The 19,290-nt window shown below is 42.7% G+C and overlaps 1 protein-coding gene across 2 annotated transcripts in view; it reads right to left on the reverse strand.

Moving 5' to 3' along the window:
• Window positions 1-19,290, reverse strand: part of LOC146798112 (cytochrome P450 2G1-like) — a 1,220,160-nt gene that overhangs the window by 661,742 nt on the left and 539,128 nt on the right. For both annotated transcript variants that reach the window (XM_085625336.1, XM_085625335.1), the window contains exon 6: window positions 16,706-16,847. In XM_085625336.1, coding sequence (XP_085481462.1) covers window positions 16,706-16,847 — 142 coding nt within the window. The remainder of the gene's footprint in view (window positions 1-16,705; window positions 16,848-19,290) is intronic.

Consider the following 19,290-nt stretch of genomic DNA (forward strand, 5'->3'; position numbering starts at 1 on the left):
CCTCCAGGCCCATAGGAATGAATTGGAAGGGATGCATTATTACCGAATCGGTAAATACCGATTCATAAATACCGAATATTACAGATTCGGTAATAATTACCGAATGTTTACCTACATTCTATTTACCGATTCATAAATACCGAATCGGTAAAATTCGGTATTTATGAATCGGTAAATATATATTACCTACATATGGCCCTATGATTCTTGTAAGAGGGCTATAAAATTACAAGGCACTTTAATGTGCTTGTGGGTAAAAGTTAAATTGTCAGGAGGCTTAATGAGGACAGTTGTGGGGGGAACACATAAAGAATGCACACCAGGCAAGATGTGGATGTACATTTTATGATGTAACTGATGTATTGTTCATTTGTATCATAATATGAAGAATATCGCTAAATATTCAGCATTCAAAAACGCAAACTGGTTTGTGCCTTTTTTATTTTTACGTCGGGACCCCGAGTCCCTACCCTCGAACTCACTTTTAAAGAAATCTTGTTGTCCATTGATTGTTATTTAAATTTTGTTATTGTTCTGTTCTGAACTATTTGTAGGTTTTTAGTGTATTGTGTAGCACAAGATGTGGGTAAGCCACTGATAGCACGAGCCAGGCTCGAGCCTGAAGTCTTGCTGGCACAGTTCGAGGTCCTGTTGGAACCTCAAACCCATAATGAGCCAAACTGTCACGTGACTCCTGCTCGCCACCCTCCTTCTACGCTCATCGCAAAAAGAGGTGAAAACAAAGCATTAATGTTGGAGGTAAAAAAAAGAGACAAATAGATTCCCATTTAGTGGCTTATTTGTGCTAAATGCAACCAGAAAACCTGCATTATTCGTGGCTTGAAATTATTGTGTGATGGTCGGCAAATATCTTACTTACTTTTTCTACACTACATGTGAAAGCACCTTCAAATACATGCGTTCAGAATACCAGCTGTACAAAAACCCACTGTGTTTCATTTAATACACTGTAATGTTGTTCTATCTATCAGAATGTGGGCAGTATACAAGGTTCATGTGACAACTATCTTGCCTCGTAGTTCACTAATGGCAGTGTAGCCAAAATGGGGGTGGAGCAGAATGGTTCTACGCTCATGTTTAAAAACTATGGGGCAGATTTATGTTTGACTTGCGCCTCATTTACGCCGCCGTTGCGTCACTTTTGTGATGCAGCAGCAGCGCAAATCCTGCGCCATGGTGCGGGGTATTTACAAACGTGACGCATCTCCCAGATGCGTCACGTTGTAAAGCCCTGCGCCACATGTAGGCGTTCCTACGCAGGTGGGGGCGTTCCGGCGCAGGAACGCCTCCTAAAAGTGGCTGAGTGAAATCTACAAGATTTCACTCAGTCACTTTTAGGCCCATGCTCCGTCAAAACCCTGCGCCTGCTTGAAGCAGGCGTAAGGATTGACGCAGCATTGTAGAGATAGGGCCCCCCAGATCATTGCTGGAGCTGCGTCGCGCTTGCGACGCAACTCCAGCAATGCGCCACTTTTCGGCACAGATGCGTCACGCATCTGTGCCATTTTTGCCCCATGGTGCGCCGCATTATAAATGCGGCGCATCCATGGTGGCGCAGCTGTGGCGCATAATAACTGGCGCATCCCTGCTGATATGCAGGGATGCGCCAGTCGTCATAAATCTGCCCCTATCACTTTAATAAGTGCTTCCCAGTGCAATGCTAAAATGTGACATATTAATGTCAAAGCTTCACTTTTTTTTAATTTTGAAGAGACTTCATCATATTTGATGTTTGTTGTATGATTTACATGGCAAACATTTTCAGGGCTCGGCTCGCGCAAGGGCTCTAAGAGCCAAGCCAGACTATTGGGCTCGACTCTGGCTTGGTTCACCCTGTTAATTTGGTGGCTTGCCCACCTCTATTGAGCACTCTGATACTTCATGGAGGGGTTAGGCATCGTAATATCGAAATAATAAACACATTAATTAAATGGTGTGTGTAATGTTCTAAGTAACTCCACAGGAACACGCGTTTAGGTTTCAGTAGAGGTTTATTCATAACACCCCATCCATCAGCTCCATAAGGGTAACTGACCAACAGGTACAAGCTGAGTTCTAGGTTCTATGTTCTATAGAACCCAGAACTCTTGGGACAGGAGAAGGACATCACACATCTCCCATCCAATAACAAGATAAATACTAAATGTATTGAGAAATACAGACATAGTATAATCACTTAAAATCAAGAAACATCATGACTATTAAGTAACATAGTCTTTCATGTGAACAGGTACTGAGGTCTTTCGACCACTACGTCTCAGATCATTTTTCAACAACTCATCTGTACCATTGGACAATTTTTTACATGACTTATCCAACTCAGAATTATGCTTTATAATTACAACTCGATTTAGATTCAAAATTTTCCCATTTTCAAGTTTAACAGCATTTCTTAAACACATTACCACCCTCATGGGAGCAGTAAACTTGGACCAAGATAATGTTCCGATTGGAGCCTTCACACGTACCCAATCTCCTACCTTTACCTTTACTTCTTTAACTCTTTTTCTCATATCAAAGTGAATTTTATTTTTTAGCTGTAGCTTCTCCTCTCTTTTCCTCCAAAGACCAATGCTATTGTCTTTCACACCTTTACCCCACGACATCCAACTAGGACACAATCTCGTGTTTGGAGTCCTGCCTTTAAATAATTCAAAAGGCGATTTACCCGTAGAGGTATGAGGAGTGAAACGATGAGCCAAAATACATTTTTGTAATTCATCTTTCCAATTCAAACAATTACTTCTAGAAAGTTGTATATTTTCCTTTATAACTCTATTAAATCTTTCTACTGTCCCATTTCCTTCTGGATGATATACCGAACATTTCTTATGAATGATACCACATGATGAAAGATAATCATTCATTTCTCCTGAACAAAACTGGGGACCATTATCTGATAATAGAGTTTTCGGGAAACCCTCTCTCATAAACACATCTTGTAAAAATGAAATGACACAAGTTGAGGTGATCTCTGAAACACATATAACCTCAACCCATCTAGAATAAAGATCAACCAAAACAATTAAATATGGAGTACGATGTTCTCCATTAAGAGGACCAACAATATCAATGGCAATGTCCTCCCAAGGACCATTGGGAAGTCTTCTACAAATCATGGGCACAGTGTGGGAGATAAGAACCGTATCACTAACTTTGCATTGTAGACATTCTCTGACCTCACGCTCAACTTCTAAATCCATAGCAGGCCACCAAAAACTAATTCTCAACCTTTCCTTAGTTTTGACTATACCTAAATGTCCTTGATGTGCCTCTTCCATCAATCTTTTTCTTAAAGAAGAAGGAGGAACCAATTTATTCCCTCTCAACAATATATCTTTATCTATCGATAACTCATCAGCCACCAAACGCCAAGTTTTTGATAAGGAATTATCATGTGAACCTTTAGTTTGAATCATGTTCATAACTCTGACCAATTTGCTATCTTTTCTTAATTCCTCTTTCCACTCATTTTCTTTTACAACACCTGAGGTAATTTCACACACACTGACATCCTCTTCAACAAAATCATCATCAATCCATTCCTCTCCTACTTCACCAACCAAACGAGACAGACAATCAGCTGAAACATTATCAACACCAGGAAGATGTTCTACACTGAAATTAAACTCTTGTAAACCTACAACCCAACGTCTTATACGAGATGAAATTGAATCAAGTCCCTTTTTCATGAATATTTCCTTTAGTGGTTTGTGGTCTGAACATACCTTGAAACACGTTCCCCATATAAAATTTCTAAACTTATTGAGAGCCCAGAATATAGCCAAAGCTTCTTTTTCAATTACAGAATAATTTAATTCTGGTCCACGTAAACTCCTTGATGCGCATGCAATTAGCTGTTCTTTACCATCTCTTCTTTGTTTTAAAATGGCTCCCAACCCTTTTGAACTTGCATCGGTCACTACAGTGGTCTCTCCTCCTAGAATGAATGCCTGCAAACTCGGTGCATTTTTTAAATTTTCTTTCAATTCTAAAAATTCTCTTTGACACTCTTCCGACCAAATAAATTCTTTGTTCTTCCCAAGCAATTGTCTCATGTTACTTGATTTACTTGCAAGATTTTTAACAAATTTCCCATAATACTCAATCATGCCCAAAAATGAAACAACTTCTTCTTTCGTCACAGGAGTTGCTAAATTTATAATTGTTCCTACCAACTCTTTCTTAGGAATTATACCAGACGCTGTAATGCAATGACCTAAATAATTCACCTGTTGTACTGAAAATTTGCATTTTTCAAATTTTAATGTCAGACCTGCTTTCTCAAGTTTTCCAAGTACCATTCTCACAGAGATATCATGTTCTTGTTGATTTGAACCAAATATCAAAAGATCATCCTGATAACATTTCACATTTTTCACACCCTTCAATACAGACGCCATGACCCTTTGAAACACCGACGCAGCGGATACAAGACCAAACGGCATTCTCTTATATTTAAAAGCTCCCATAGGAGTGATAAATGCCGTCAAGTCCTGTGAGTCTTGCGTCAGCTCTATTTGATGATATGCCTGCGTTAGATCTAAGGTAGTAAAAAACTTTGCTCCACCCAAAGTAGACATTATTTCATCTATATTAGGCAACGGAAACTTGTCAACCACTACTTCCTTGTTAAGAGACCTCAAGTCCACACAAAGCCTGATATCGCCATTAGGTTTGTTCACGATAACAACCGGAGCCAACCACTCCGAAGCTTCTACAGGAGAGATTATTCCTTGTTTAAGCAACTTATCTATTTCTTGTTCCACCTTCTCCTGTAGAGCCAATGGAATTCTTCTAACCTTTGCCACAGATGGTACAGCTCCATTCTTAAGTTTAATGCAATGCTTGTAACCTTTCAAACAACCTAAAATATCTCTAAACAAATGCGGAAATTCTTGCACAAAGTGATTAACTGTACCTTCAACCTTTTGTATCTGAACTTGTGGTTCTGCATTGGGATTCAAAGTAACTCCCAATAACCGTTGATGTGGCCAGCCAAGTAAACTATCCCCTACCTTTGAAACATAAATCTTACCTACAATAATTCTCTTCTCCATCTCTATGCAAGCATCAAAATATCCCAACATATTAATGGGTTGACCTCCATACCCTCCTGGATTTACATCCATTCTTTTTAACTTGTTCTTAAATTGAAACCATTTGCAGAAAACATCTTTCGAAATTATAGTCAAATGTGAGCACGAGTCAAATTTCATTTTCATATCAATACCATCAATTTTAACACTTCCAATAGGATGTTTGTTGTCCTCATTACCACTAATCTGACAAATAATTTCTTTTATCTCTTTACTTTGTAATTTCTTCTGTTTTGTTCTGCAAAATTTTATAAAATGTCCTTTCTTGCCACATCCATGACATACAAAATTCAAAGCTGGACAGGATTTAGAATTAGCTTTGTGTCCAGACTTCCCACAACGAAAACATTCACATGTTCCTTTTGTACATTCCTCTTTAGTTATCTCTTTTGAATCCGATTTTACATTTTTAATAAGATTTACACTTTCCTGTACTTCTTCTACTACAGATGTAATTTTATTTTTCTCAACTTTTAATTCATTTACACATTTTAACATGTGTTCAACCCTTTTTGCTATAATCACCACTTCTTCTAAAGGTGGCTCATCTTTGAGCCATAACTCTTCCCTTATTTTTTCTTCCCTACTCTTCAACACGAATTGGTCTCTTATTCTCTCCTCATTTGCCACTCCAAACTTGCAAGTTGAGGCTAACTTCCTTAACCCAGTTAAAAAATCCTCTATTGTTTCTTCTTTCTTTTGTTCTCGTAAACCAAAATGATATCTTTCCATAATGGTGCTGACTCTGGGCAAATAATGTTTATCTAACTGAAGTATACATATCTCATACTCATTCAATCCTCTTTGCTCTTCTGTAGATAATTCCGGCAAATTCTCTAATACTAATACCTCTTGACCTTCACCACCCAAACAGTGTAAAAGTAATGAATTTTTCCTCTCCGCACTTAAATTTGTGCCACAAACACGTGCATAGTGCGCAAAAATTTTTTTCCACTTGCTCCATTTAACAGGAGGCTCCCCTGGTGAGGTCAAAAAAAATGGTGGTGCAGTTACATTCTGCATGACTTATTTTCTAATATTTAATAAGAATCTCCAACAATATTCTTGTAAATTACCACCTTAAACTAGATGAAGAAAGAAAAAAAACCCAAAAAATACATACACATATATATATATTAATATATATATATATATACGCATATGTTATACCTTAATCTTCTCTTCTTTTTTTTTTATAATTATTCCTCTTTTTTTTTTATGCTTCAAAACAAATATGACAGCTGAAATAAATTTCACTTAAAGGAACAGTACTATTTCATTCCTCCAACAATAACACACACAGCGTTATTATTATTATTATAACAAGTAAAACAATATTACATGCACCCAAGCTTTGTCAAAGTGCTTCAAACACAGACTTTGCAGTTCTCCAATCCAGATCCACGACGTCAGTCAGACAGAAGAACACATGACTGATGACTCATACAGAATGCCAATCCTCTCTGCAGAGTTCTAATACGTCACCAGTCCAGGCTGACAATCAACGTGAACAGAGCTCCTGTTTCCACTTATCCCTCACGTTGCTCTCGACGTTTTCTTTGAAGTAAAAATCACGCACTGACAACAGGATTAGAAGAACCTTGAATCAACAACAGACATCGCAGCCGATCCCCTCTCCACCTCCATTAACCAGTGAGTCAGCCGCAGGAGAAGCGTAATTAATCTTCTCTTCTTTTTTTTCAAACCGCCGCTGGAGGGGAACCAAGCTTGACTGTATTTCAGCAGAGTGTAATGACAAGGCTAAGATAATAAACAGACTTCGCAGCCGATCCCCTCTCAACATCCATTAAACCATGAGTCAGCCGCAGGAGAAGTGTGATTATTCTTCTCTTTTTTTTAACTGCCGCTGGAGGGGAAACGAACTTGCCTGCTTTTAGTAAAGTTTAACTCTTATACCACTCAGCACCTTTCACAATATTTTCCCGTTGATTTAATCTTCCTCGCACTGTCAAGTAAAGCGCGCTTTCCTTCAATCAAATACATTCAACGTGATGCTTTTATGAGGCTGCTTCCTTTCTTCCTCAAAACACACGCCGTTAATAAAATGACATTTACAGTACCTTAACAGTCTGACAGATCACTTTCTTCTCCTACAAACTTCCGTGTTTTTCCCACTTTAAAATGCGACTAATCCTTGTCACAAAATCATCCCTGCTTGATGTTGAGGTGTTTATTATGTTATTTCTTCTTTTTTTTCTCCGCAATCGTCGCCAGTGTAATGTTCTAAGTAACTCCACAGGAACACGCGTTTAGGTTTCAGTAGAGGTTTATTCATAACACCCCATCCATCAGCTCCATAAGGGTAACTGACCAACAGGTACAAGCTGAGTTCTAGGTTCTATGTTCTATAGAACCCAGAACTCTTGGGACAGGAGAAGGACATCACAGTGTGTCTGTACAATTTGCTGATGATGCATTACTCGTTTTTAACACTCCCAAGGAATTTGGATTTTAGAAAATACGTTCACTCAGTTTTACAATTCAAGGGGCAGCTATAATAAGCATTTTTATGGTCGAAAACTCTCCAATTCAGCATTTGCAACTGTAAACATCGTTTTTCAGATGTATTACTGCCATTTTGTCTGCTTCCTAAAATGGGCTTGGAAATGGATACTGATTCAGTGTCTGGAAGGAGTGTGTTTTGGGTATATCTTCCAAATACTGAATCTGTGTGTTATGTATCAATGTTTTGAGACTGAAATCCAGTCAGAAAAAAGTTAAACGGTACTGATACTTCACAGGAGGTGTTAACCCATTTGAAAAGGTAAGAGGGTCCCCTTCTTATTTGTAAATTTAAAAAAAGCTTGTCGGGAATCGAGAGTTGCCCATGGGACCATGGCCAACTCTCAAACAAGGAAAAAACTTTTACTTTTTAAACATAGTACTTTTTCTTTAAGGAAAATGGGTTGCAATTGAAAAATAGTTTCCTTTATTTAAACGGGGTGGTCCACTGACCCCAGTAGGCTTTATCTCTGTGATGGCCTGTAATCACAGCAAGTTCCAATTTGTGACCTATCTAACAAATAATAATGAGGCAGGTCTGAACATGACCCAATAAACTTTAGAATTTTAGTGCATGGATTTGTTTGTAAAAATGTTTTCTTGCTATAAAAATACTGATTGTTGTTTGCGAACAGTGGCCAGATGTGCTAAGGCTTTTTGCGGTCAGAAAATCATACTGTTGGTGACCACAAAATGGCCTTTTGGTATGTACCAAAAACAAATTGCGATTCGGTAACATGTTAACAAATCATAATTTGAGTTTGCAGCTACATACGAAATCAGTATTTGGAAAGGGCGTGTCTAGAGTCTCCCTTTCAAATAACAATGTGGAAAGGGATATATTAATGTTTTGCGACCGAAATCTGGTTGCAAAGCATTATTTTACTGAGTACATAAACGTAGTGGTAGTCCATTCACAAATGGGAAGGGGCCCCTAGGGGACCCCAACCCCTTTGTGAAGGTTTCTTTTTACTTTTTATTTCTTTATTGGCATCTTGATTAACAACAAACATTACAAACAACAAGCCAGTTGCTTATAGTCTATCAGTATCTGTCCATTTGTGTATTTTTATAAGACCTATACACAAATCAAATACTCAGGGCCACTCGTACAGAGTAAAAGAATACACATACTTTGAAAGCACAAGGAACACTATTCACCATCAGTATTCTAGATTTCAATAAAGAGTGCATTGCACCCATCGATCCCCAATACGCCCCTGGCCCGTCAGTACTACTACTATGAAGGCATATCTAGTGTATATTAATCATCTCTAACCAAAATTTCTAGCACCGCAAGGCTGTCAACAACCCGCCTGTGAATCCCCAGGAGCTCCTGAAGGCCCCCCCCCCTCCTCCTGGCAAGTGCGTGCCCACTCCACAAAAGGACTCCATATGTCCCTAGGCCTGGATGCTGACGTCATCCATTCCCAAATTGTGGATAATTGCGTATGACCAAATGTGACATATTGAACCCAGTCTTTCAAGGTTGGTGCCCCCCTCCTTCCCCAATGCATGGCTATACAGTGTTTAGCAAACAGTAGGAGCATAGCATGTAGTTTGTAAAATGCAACTGGCGTATCTTTAACGTACCCCAACAAACCCAGTAGGGGGTCCGGGTCTTCTGTCGTGCCAACAATATCATGTACTGTAATGAATATGGCTGTCCAATAGAAGGACAACCGTGGACAATCAAAAGCCCTGTGCAAAAATGAAGTCTGGGCCGCTCCACATCTCCAGCATCTGTCGTCTTCCTTAATCCCCATGCGGTGTAGTTGAGTGGGGGTCCTGTAGAATCTGTGCAAATATTTATAATGTATTCAACGCAATTTAAAATTAGGTGATAGGGCCGTAAGCTGGGCACAGCAGTAAGACCATTGTTCTTCTGTCAGTGGGGTTTGTAATTCTTCATTCGTAGCTTGCATGGCCTTAGGTTGCAATTTTTGTGCCGTGTTTTGCATGTTATTGTAAATATGTGTAATTAATCATTGAGGAGAGTCAGACGTTAATATATTTTCTAGAGCCAGTTGAGTGGGTGGCTGGCTGGGGAATGTATCGTGTAGGGACCTACAGGTACCCCCTTGTTTATAATATAAGAATAGTTCGGAGCATGATACTGCCCGCTCCTCCATAGACACAGGGGGGGCCTAAAAAGTTCCTCCGGGTACAAGTATACAAACGTAACCAAACCCATCTTCTGTGCCAGTGTCCTGCTTGCGCTCTCACCCATTGTGGGTAGCATGGGGTTAAATGCCAGGTGGATTGATGGAGCATATAGAATTTTCAATTTTGCTGTTTCCCTCAGTTTGTCCCACACCCACCTCATGGTTTCCACGGTGTCTATGCCATCCCGGGGTCTTTTGTAGGCCTGATATAACGCTACCTGGAGGGGGACCGGTTTCACCACATCCAGCTCTACAGACTTGTGTGGTTTGAAAGGGGTTGGGTGTAACCAGTAATGCAGAATTTGAGCCTGAGTATTTAGTGCATACAGTTGTAGATCAGGGTCTCCCAGACCACCCTGGTGTAAGGGGAGGGTCAAAAGCTCCCACGAAATCCTTGTTGGCGACCTGCCCTCACCATGGAAATGAGCAGAGAACGTAAAGATTTAAAGAAGGCTTGAGTCAGGGGTATCGGGATATTTACAAATAGGTACAACAGCTATGGCAAAACTACCATCTTTGCTACTGCAATTCTTCCGGCCAGTGACAGAAGGAGCCTGGCCCATGCCGAAACCTTTTCCTCCAGCCACGAAACTGTGCGTCCGTAGTTCATATCCCAAATGTCCTGCATGTTTCTACTTAGCCATACACCTAGATATTTTACCGGCCCAGCTGCCCATGTAAGTGGGAATTCAGTTTGGAAGGGGGCAGTAGCATCCTTCAGAGGGAATATGGTAGATTTAGCCCAATTTATAGAGACACCCGATAGTCCTCCGAATTTAATCAATTCCCGAAGAATTGAAGCCATGTTTGTCATCCTGTCCTTTATATATAACGGCACGTCATCCACATATAATGAGATGAGGAGGGCCCTGGTGCTAAAGCCCAGCCTCCAATCCGTATGATGCTGCCTTGTGTGTGCTGCCAATGATTCCATTGCGATCGCAAAGAGCAGAGGGGACAGTGGGCACCCTTGCCTCGTACCGCGTGTTATTGCGAACGGTTCCGACAGCATACCATTCACATGGATCCTTGCAGAAGACCTAGGTTATAGTAATCTCACCAGGCTGAGAAACAGAGAACTGAACCCCATCCTCTCCAGAATCGCAAATAAATAGGACCACTCAAGCATGTCAAATGCTTTAGTTGCGTCAAGAAATAATGCTATTGCTTGCGAGTAAGGATGTAAATAGTGAACCACCGTAAAAAAGGACCTAAGATTATGGGATGTGGAGTGCCCAGGGATAAAACCTGATGGGGAACAAAGGCTGTAGACGAATGGCGACCAATTTAGCCAAAATGTTAACGTCGACATTTATCCATGAGAGAGGCCTGTAAGAGTCTAGTTCATTTTCGGGCTTCCCTGGCTACAGCAAAGTAATAATAATGGCCTCTCGCAATGTCGGTGGCAAAATACCGGAGGTCTGGGCCTCCTCATACATCGCCACCAGATGAGGAGCAGGTTCCTCAGCATAAATTTTATATAAGGCCATGGTTAAGCCGTCAGAGCCCGGGGTCTTCTCAAGCGGTAAACTCTAATTACCTGGGTGACATCCTCCACATCAAAAGGAACATCCAGATACTCCCGTTGCCTTTTGCTCAGCCATAGCAGCTCCAATAAATCTAAAAAGGGCCCAAGGCCCTCATGATCCTCGCCCTGAGCTGAGGTATAGAGCGTAGTGTAAAATTGTGAGAACTCATTTAGGATTTCCTGCGGGCCTCTAATCCCGGTTGGGTTGTCACCCTTAATTTCACTAATATAGGCTGTTGATAGTGGGGCACGCAGCATCGATGCCAGAGTTCTTCCAGGTCAGTCCCCCTCCCCATATCTTCTGGCTTGCGCATGTTTACCTAAAAACCCTACCTCCCTTTGAGCCTCCTCCTCAAACTTCAACAGTTTCTCTTTCAGTTTGGCTATCACCGTGTGGTCATCTGTGGTGTAGAATTTGGTTTCAAGCTCCTTAATCTGTCTCTCAAGTTTGGCTAGCGTACCCCGAATAGCTTTTAATACTCCAGCCTTACGTGCCATAAATCTACCCCTGATCACAATTTTAAACGCCTCCCATAAGGAAGCTTGAGTGGTGACGGAGCCCTTATTGATTTCAAAATATTCATTGATATCGTCACTAACCACTTCTTTGAAGACCTCATCCAAAAGAGCGTTAGGCGGGAGCCGCCATCTCAACATTTTAGGGATGGAGTTGGGAAGTTGCAGATGCAGGAGGGGAAGGGCGTGGTCAGACAATTACCTCAGGAGATGGGAGACTTCACTGGTCCATGTCGCGACATCCCGAGACACCAGCTGATAGTCCAGCCTGGACCAGGCCCTGTGGGGATCAGAAATGCATGTACCTTCTCTTAACAATGGGTGTTGTTGACACCAGATGTCAATCAGATCGCCATCTGAAATAATAGCATTGAGGGCAGCACTTAACGGAGGGGTGCGGTGAGCAAGACAGGCCCTTTCTGTCGTGTACATCATTGAGAATTGCATTAAAATATCCCCCCCAGATAATAGTGTCACAATCTGTTGCTCTAACCTTAGCCCATATGTTCTGAAGGAAACAAGGGAAATCCACATTAGGACCATAAACTGCAATTATTGCCACCTGGATTCCGCCCAACACACCCAGCAGCAAAATGAATCTACCCTCTGGGTCTACTTGTGTCTCCCTTTTCTTCAATTCGAGTCCCTGTCTAATTAACACAGCCGCACCCCAGGAGTAGTTGGAGTAGATGGATGAGTATATGTGTTCCCACCTTCTATGTTTCAGCCTGATGGATGGTGTTGTGTTCGAGTGTGTCTTTTGTAATAGACACACGTCAATATGTTGACGTACTAAGTAGGAGTGGACTAATCTTGCCTTCCTATGGTCGTTTAGACCACGATTGTTCCATGTTAACAAATTTAAACTTGACATTTCAACCCTGACTGAAATTCTGAAATTTAAAACTCTGCTTGGTGTGGAACCCATAAACAGCAGATGGCAATAATACAGATTGGTAATAGTTGAAACTGTAGCAATAAACTGGCTAAAAATATAACGTAGAACACCCCCCCGGCCCCCTGCCACCCACTCCAACGCCCCGATTCCATTGTGTAATACCCTTCCCCAGAAAGATTTACAGCTAGAACAAATACACCCTTCCTAGCAGGGCAACAATCGGGAGATTCCCGATGCAGAATAAGACAACTATTAGGAGCTCTCCCTGGGGGGGCGCAGTACCGTCGGCATACTCCCCTACGTATAGCAGGGTGGCCAAGAACTCTGTAGAGGGTCAGGCTTATCTATGAACGATAATGCAAGATGCCAGTACGCCCCTGCTACAAACTGGGAGATGAGAGCAAAAAAATAAAAGGGAAAGTAGGTCCGTGGAGTGTGGACTCCTAGCAATATAGACCCTAGGAACCCCAAGTTAAACTAAACCATACAGATTCATAGGCAAAACAACGGTACAAAATACAGTTAATCTCACTCAGCCTGTCCATGGGTGTGTTCCCATCGTGGAAGTCTTTCTTGTTCTTCTTCCCCCCAACATGTTTTGCAAATTTCAATGCAGACTTTGCATCTGAGAAGAAATGCGTCGAGCCCTCGTGCGTAACCTTGAGCTTTGCAGGATACAACAGAGAATAAGGGTTTTGGGCCTAAAGTAGGATCCGTTTTGCAGACAGGAACTCCCGGTGTGCCACCTGCACAGCAGCCGTGAAATCGGAGTAAAAGGAGATATTATTCCCTTTGACTGTTATGGACCCTTTCTCACAAGCAAGATGAAGGCCAAGGTCGCGGTGCTGGTAGTTCAAAATTCTAGCTAGGATGGGCCTGGGTGAAGCCCCAATCAGAGGTTTTGGGCCCAAGGCCCGCTTTGCCCGCTCAACCGTAAACACAGTGGACAGATTAGGATCAAAGAGTTCCCACAGCAGGTCGGTGATGTATACCTTCATCTTGGAGATGGCCGTCCTCTCTGGAATCCCGGTAATTATCAGGTCATTACAGCGCGACCTCGCTTCCAGGTCCTCGTTTTTCGTCCTGATCAGACCCAACACTCTGTCCATCTGTAACAGTTGCTCCTTGGTTTCAACCTGAAACTCATTGAAGTCTGAGTGGCGATTTTTGAGCACATCTAGCTGCGTTTCATGTGTCCCCACCTGTTTTTTTACTGTGTCTAGCTGGGTGGTCAGTGCGTCAAGTTTAGTATCAATTGTTCAGAGGCTGGACCGCATCTCGAGCATCAGGGTGCTTAAATCCTCACCATGATCCTCTGTCTGTGACTCGGGAAGGCGTTCAGGGACTGCCTCCGGATCCGAATCAGTGAGCCTGGTGATTGTTCTGCCTTCAAAGTTCCTTCAAAGTTCAGCTTAGGCTGCTTATCATCCTGTTTACCCATGATAGACGGTCCACTCTGTATGTTGCTAACACTGTAAATTGACTACTGCGACACTGCACATGCACAGCACACCGGTAGACTCATTACCGCTGTTGTTCCATACAGTAGTCACCAAACCATGCGTAATGTGGATGAGAGGAGATACCCAGAGTCCAGGCGTCACAGCACACACAGAGTCCCCAGCCGAACCCAAGGTTACAACACAAATTAGATATTGTGATCTAGGCCCACAATTCCCGTATGCCTGCTCTTTGGGCACACAGCAGTACATTAGATTAAGCTGTCGCAATACACACCACTGCTTTGATCTTCCGCCCCCAACCGCAGATGAGATTGTGCACCAGAGCAAGCAATTAATCTGTGTTGTCACCACTCTGCACCTGGGGATTCAGTCACAACCATCTCTGACCTGTGGTTCATTCAGTTACCGGGCACCGGCTTGTCTGAGTATGAAGCAGATGGGGGGGGGGGCGCTGCCTGCACACTCCAGGACCTCCACCTCACCGCAAGCTACCCTCAATGGACAATCAGATCAGCAGCAGAGGGGGGACCCGCGGCAGTCCGCACAAATACAGTCCCCAGCTCCACTGGAATTCCAGGCAGAACACATAGGCGACCAACAGTGCATCCACATGCGTTCAAAGCCGGTAGTGGAATAAACAATTTATGCGGGGCGCCAACAGGGTACTCGCCTATGTTGCTTAGGACCGCAGGCAAAAGGGCGTCACTATTTTACCTTCCTCAGCCCTCAGAGCCTCAGCTGTACCCGTCGACGGGCCCATGTCGCTTCCGATCTCCGGTCTCGATTTCCCTGTTTCAAAGATGGCGGTGCGGCCTTAAGTACCCAATTCCTCTCTACGCTCTGCCGGAAGACCCCGGCGGACCTCCAGATCAGCACAAGGAGCGCGCTTGGAAGGCGATGCAATCTCCACGCCCCGGCGCCACACAGCTCCAATCCAGCACTCACCGGCAGCACCAGTATGAGCCCCACGGGCCACCACAGAGTGAGCCGCCGCCAAGGGGCTCCAGCAATGTTCTCGCCGCAGGAATCCGCGGCCCAGCCGGGTCAGCACCATGAATCCTCAGTGCAGGTGAGTACCAATTATGCACCGGAGGGGTCAGCGCAGCTGCGACTCCCCCACAGTGCCCACCGGACGGCAAGGCAAGTCAGCTACAGCTGCCGCAGTCCGCGTCGGGGCTCCACTCCAGCTCAGGCTTTATGCTGGGGAACCAGGCCGCAGTATGGCGGGGCTTGTAAGTCCCTTCAGGAACGTGGCGCAGTCAAGGCGACCAGACCATTGGGTACAGTGCGCCACAGGCAAAGCCAAGGCGCCCTCCACACACAGCGACCCTCCAAATGTCCGTATTATGGCAGGATTAGCTCTCGGACGGCAGAGCGCGCTTTGCGAGTGGATATCTTGCAGCGTGGCCGACCCCGCCCCCCCCACCCCTTTGTGAAGGTTTTTAATAAAATTGTTAGGAGTTGGTAGTGGTCCCCTTGACCACTGTCTAGTATAAAAATATGTTTGCAAAACTTTTTGTTTTTTTAAAAGCCTCCCATTTTTATTCATGGAAAACAGGCTGCATAAAATTAAATGTTTCTTTAGTTGAAAGCATTCACAGATGTGGTGGACTGCTGACCCAAGCAGGCCAACATTCCCGTGATGGCAGCAAATCGTAGTATGTAACAATTATTGAGATACCTCATTAATATTTATGACGTAGGTTGAATTGTGACTCACTACAATTTGGTATGTTGCAAATCGACCTATTACTACATAGGTCGGTTTACAAAATACCACACTGGTCGCAAAATACTATTTTCAAATTGCGACCAGTATTTTGCGACCAATGTTTAGTACATCTGGCCTAACATTCTGCGACCAGTTTGTTCATCTGACCCAAAGTTCTTGGTTATTTATTCTTATGAGGGAGCAGATATTGTAAATAATAAGAAAAATGAACGAATCATCATGCTAAAAAAACATAAGCGTTAATTTTCATTACTGTTGTTGTTCTGTTCGAAAAACTCAAAGTGAAATAGGAGCTCATGCGATTTCTCACCAAACATGTGCTGAGAGCACAAGTTTGCTAACAAACAAAATAGCGATTATTAGCAAAGTCAACCAGCCAGCTTCAAACAAAAACAATGGCTAAATGCTTCATAATTATTCTTTAAAGACTGGAAAGACCACATACATCAAAAAAAGGTATGGGTAGATAACTCTTAAATGATTCTCTCTCCATATCTTGCTCGCTCTCCATATATTTATTATAGGCAATATAGGTGGCAGTGAAGCGACTTGAAGTTTAATTAACTAAAACTCAGTCTACAAATCAGAAAGTCACTTTATATTCTACAAATTAGATTTTTGATAAAACAACATATTTCACCCCTGAAAAACGGCTTATTCATAACTCAGCTACATGGAAATTCTGCTTTGGGCATAATTGCAGTTTGACACCTTTGTTACAAGAATTTACAGTTTAAAGCCTTCGAGTGTGTAATTTTACCTACTACTTCTGGATTCTTCAGGAAAATCAAGAAGCCGTATCTGAGGGTTGTGCTGACTGTTTCAGTCCCTGCAGCAAAAAGGTCCAGTGTGGTCATCACCAGGTTCTTCATGGAAAATTCACTGGACGGGTTCTGTTTATCCTGCAGGAAAAGAACGATGTTCACATTAATGCGAAGGTTCTTTAATGGACCCAGATCAACTTTCTCTTATTTTTAATGGATGCTTTTGTGAGATATTTATTGAAGGCCAAAATCAGGGCAGAATGCTCTGGTAATGTAGCTTGAGAGTACTAATAACTACAATCATGAAGAAACCGAGAAAGGGCCCTGCCGAAAGACAGATTTTTGAGTTGAATAGTAGTGGAAACTTACTACTGTCTATATCCAGTTGTCTACCCTGCAATTACAAAGTGGTACATTGTGCATCCGCTTCTGTGGTGTCTGGTGCAGTGTGGTCACAGGACACACTGCATAATCGCTTCGGTGGTTCAATGTGACCCAATAGGATTGGCATTATTTTTTAACTATTATCTAAATGATGACCAGATTTACAATGATTTTGCATTGGGTTTGCATTTGTTTTGTAATGAAGACGCAATGCAAAGTCTACTGGTGGGATTTACATTTCAACCAAATAGTGATTTGCGTTGGATTGTAACTCAAAATACTGCAACCCAGTGCAATGCGCTGTCTTTCATTACTTTGCATTACTTTGCATCAAGGTGATGTTGGGTTTGTTACTTGGACTGACCGATCGACTGTAGTAACATAAGCAGCAGTAGTTGTGCCCTCTGGTAATTCAAAACAGTAGCCATCGACATATTGTTCCCCTTGGGGCGTGAGATAAGAGAATATCAATCAAGTCTACCCGTCCTTTAGTCTCTTCTCAGAAGGGAGGGGCAGTAACATGGCTAAATTCAGAGTGGCACATCTGTCAACCATATGTTTTTAGTGAATCAAACTAATTCTTAGGCAGTTAGACGCACACGGGTAAGGTTCTGTGTCTTTATCTTATTCAAAAAATGTATCCACAGCATGGAGTACCATGGCTGTGAGATCAGTATCAGAATACCAGGCCAACCGATTGCGTTATCAAAACAGCCACAGCCAAGGGCACAACCGCTCTTAGACAGCTCGGTAGGGCTTACACGGCAGTATTAATCATAGCAGAAAAAATAGGCACGCAGCCGTTGCTTACCTCTAAAGGCTTGTATTAAAACAGAGAGCGCATAACCAGCTGTTTTGTGTACTTATATCACAAACATCTTTGCACAAAGCACAAAGGCTAATTAGGTGAACTAAGCACAGGAGCCAAGCAAGGCACTCCATGCACAGCAGGATCATGCACAGCAGGGTCAGTCCCTTACCCTTCTTCGACAGTAGGTGACCTGAGTAGGTGACCTCCTGCCGACAGTATTGAAATTTAGAAAGAGATACTTTATAGTCATCTTTAGCTACATGTCGACATACTGAGATAATGCGTTATATTTGGGGAGCGCAAAGAAATACCTTTCACTGTTGAATTAGTGATACCGGGGTAGCCGGGAGAAGCATGGTGAAACCTAAAACCTCTACCAGCAGGGTAGGCCCATGTGAACCCCAAAATCCAGGTGAACCCATGCAGATATCCACTAGCAGGATGACTAGGAATGCTGAAGAACATGCTCTTCTAGTCAGGGACAGACAAGAAAGCAGCATAAAAAGGAATCATAGTCACAAAATTCTTGAACATCAGTAACCACTGTAAACTGGGAAATCACTGCTACATTCATTGCACGCAAATCAATCACAAAACGATAACCATCTTCATAGTCATCATGATAATACTGTCCACCCCTGTTATCACCAATGTTGTTACTATACGAATAATCCTATGAGATGGCAGCATGCTGAGCTCTGTCCTGTCCTGTCCGCCAGCTCAACGACCTTGTCCCCAAGAACCCACAACTTCCTACATGCTGTCTTCGGGCTCTTCTCTAGGCAACCTACCTCAATACACGACTAGCGTTGCGGTATTACCAAAAACCTTACCAGATGCCATAGCAGCAGCATACACATTATCCCTGATATCATAATTAATCTGGGGTCCTACATCATTGGACCACTGCCTCACCTCTAGTTGAGCATCAGCAGAATGACAACGACAGCACACAAAAACCCTGTCAACTTATACCCGGCATTCTCTGAAGAAAACATGTTCACCATATATGTCTAGCAAAGTATTTGCAAATACTTTTCCAAACAACGATCCTCAGATCGTACCAAAGGGATAAACTAAAGTGGTACCACAAACCAAAAGCCGGCTAACCCAAAGCATCTCCAAACGTAAAGCAAATTCGTTACATTGCCTGGAAAAATGTTCACAAACACCTTGTATCCAAATCGGTCCTGAGACCATGCCAAACACAAACCAAAATGGCGCCATAGCCACAAAGTACCACAGCAAACTCACCTGGCGCACACAGATCAAACAAAGTTATTCTCCACTGCTGACTCTTCTAACCAAACGGTCAGATCCAAGGGTTTCGCCGTTCTGGACCCCAGCCGGGATACCGCTGGCTGAGGCACCGCTGGGTCAGACAGA

The sequence above is a fragment of the Triturus cristatus genome, chromosome 9 (genome assembly GCF_964204655.1).
Source record: "Triturus cristatus chromosome 9, aTriCri1.1, whole genome shotgun sequence".
NCBI classification, from domain to species: Eukaryota; Metazoa; Chordata; class Amphibia; order Caudata; family Salamandridae; genus Triturus; species Triturus cristatus.